A 1,401-nucleotide genomic window follows, 5' to 3' on the forward strand; every position below is an offset into this window, starting at 1 on the left:
GTGCAATTTAGGTCCCCAGCTAGTATTAAATTGTGAGACTCAAGATCTGGTAAGAGAGAAAAAAGATTGCTAAAGAAATCCACATTATCCCAGTTAGGTGCATAAACATTTGCAAGAACCACAGGCCTATTAAATAATTTGCCTTGTGTGATGACATACCTGCCATTTTTGTCCCTAATTGTTTTTGACTCTTCATACTGTACATCTTTATGTATTAAGATAGCCGCTCCTCTGCTCTTACTGTTGAAATCCGAGTAAAAAAACTGTGTGAAGCCTCCTCTGCGAAGTCTACACTGATCTTTATTTAGCAAATTGGTTTCTTGTAAATAAACAATGCGGCTTCCTAAGTTATGAAGATGAGAGAATACTTTGTTACGTTTGACTGGATGGTTTAAACCCCTGACATTCCAGCACACCAAAGTGGTGTTGGTTAGTGCTTTATTATTTGCAGAGGACATAGGCAGGACTCAGCCAAGGAGACTTCCAACATGTAGTCCATAGGGGGAATAGGGAGGTGAAAAGAGGGCAGGGAGGGCAGAGGGAATAGGGGGTGATGAACACAAAGTTAACAAAGCACCAATAAAAGAACAACAAGAAAACAAGAAAATAAGAAAGAAAAAAAATAGCCTCAAAAGGAGACCGCTTTCCTTCCGGTTCGCACTGTATATCTCCATACTATACAAACCAATATAATGCTTACCACGTTAGTCCACACCAGAACCCAAATTAACTGTAATTTAAGTAACGTTGTATTTTCTACAGCAATAATGGCACGTATTCCAAATATAGCATCACAAGGCTCCATTAAAGAAAATGCAGGTATAAAGAAAGGTAGAACTTAGAATTAGACGTTATTACAGATTGTTTACTTTAAAAAAAACGTATTATAAAACAAGCATTACCTGTAAAATTCAATTGTTGAGCACTAATGTTCGTTATCGTCTTGTAATGGCGCCATCCGATTCAAATAACTCCAGCACACGCTCTCTTCGAGCTCATCATTGTGAAAAGTTATGTTCAGCGGGACGATTCTGCGCTCAGTAGCTCCTTCAGAACAAACTCCTTCGCACGCTTTGGATCTTTGAAGGTCGTTTCTTGCCCATCCGCCGTTGTAATCCTTAACGTTGCTGGATACCTGAGTCCGTAGCGGACTCCGTCGCAGCTGCGGAGCAGTTTCCTTACTTCAGTAAAAGCAGCGCGTTGTTTACTCACAGCTTGGGTGAAGTCCGGCAGGACTCGGATAGTATCGCCATCAGCGGATGTTATCAACCCAGTCTCTGCTGCCCTTTTGAGAAGTAATTCTTTTTCCGTGAAGTAGTGGCATTTAACCACAAACGCCCTTGGTGGCAAATCAACTTGTACTGGCTTTGTACGGAGGGTCCGGTGCACTCTATCCAGAGT

At 41.5% G+C, this 1,401-nt stretch overlaps 1 protein-coding gene across 1 annotated transcript; it reads right to left on the reverse strand.

Moving 5' to 3' along the window:
- Positions 1-6: 6 nt before the first annotated feature.
- Positions 7-1,401, reverse strand: LOC106528851 (uncharacterized; the record flags this gene model as incomplete). The annotated part of the gene is given in 1 exon segment (XM_014024122.1): positions 7-1,401. A coding segment is annotated over 1 exon segment (384 nt), but the record flags the coding sequence as incomplete, so codon positions are not given.

The sequence above is a fragment of the Austrofundulus limnaeus genome, unplaced genomic scaffold (genome assembly GCF_001266775.1).
Source record: "Austrofundulus limnaeus strain Quisiro unplaced genomic scaffold, Austrofundulus_limnaeus-1.0 Scaffold408, whole genome shotgun sequence".
Lineage (NCBI taxonomy): Eukaryota > Metazoa > Chordata > Actinopteri > Cyprinodontiformes > Rivulidae > Austrofundulus > Austrofundulus limnaeus.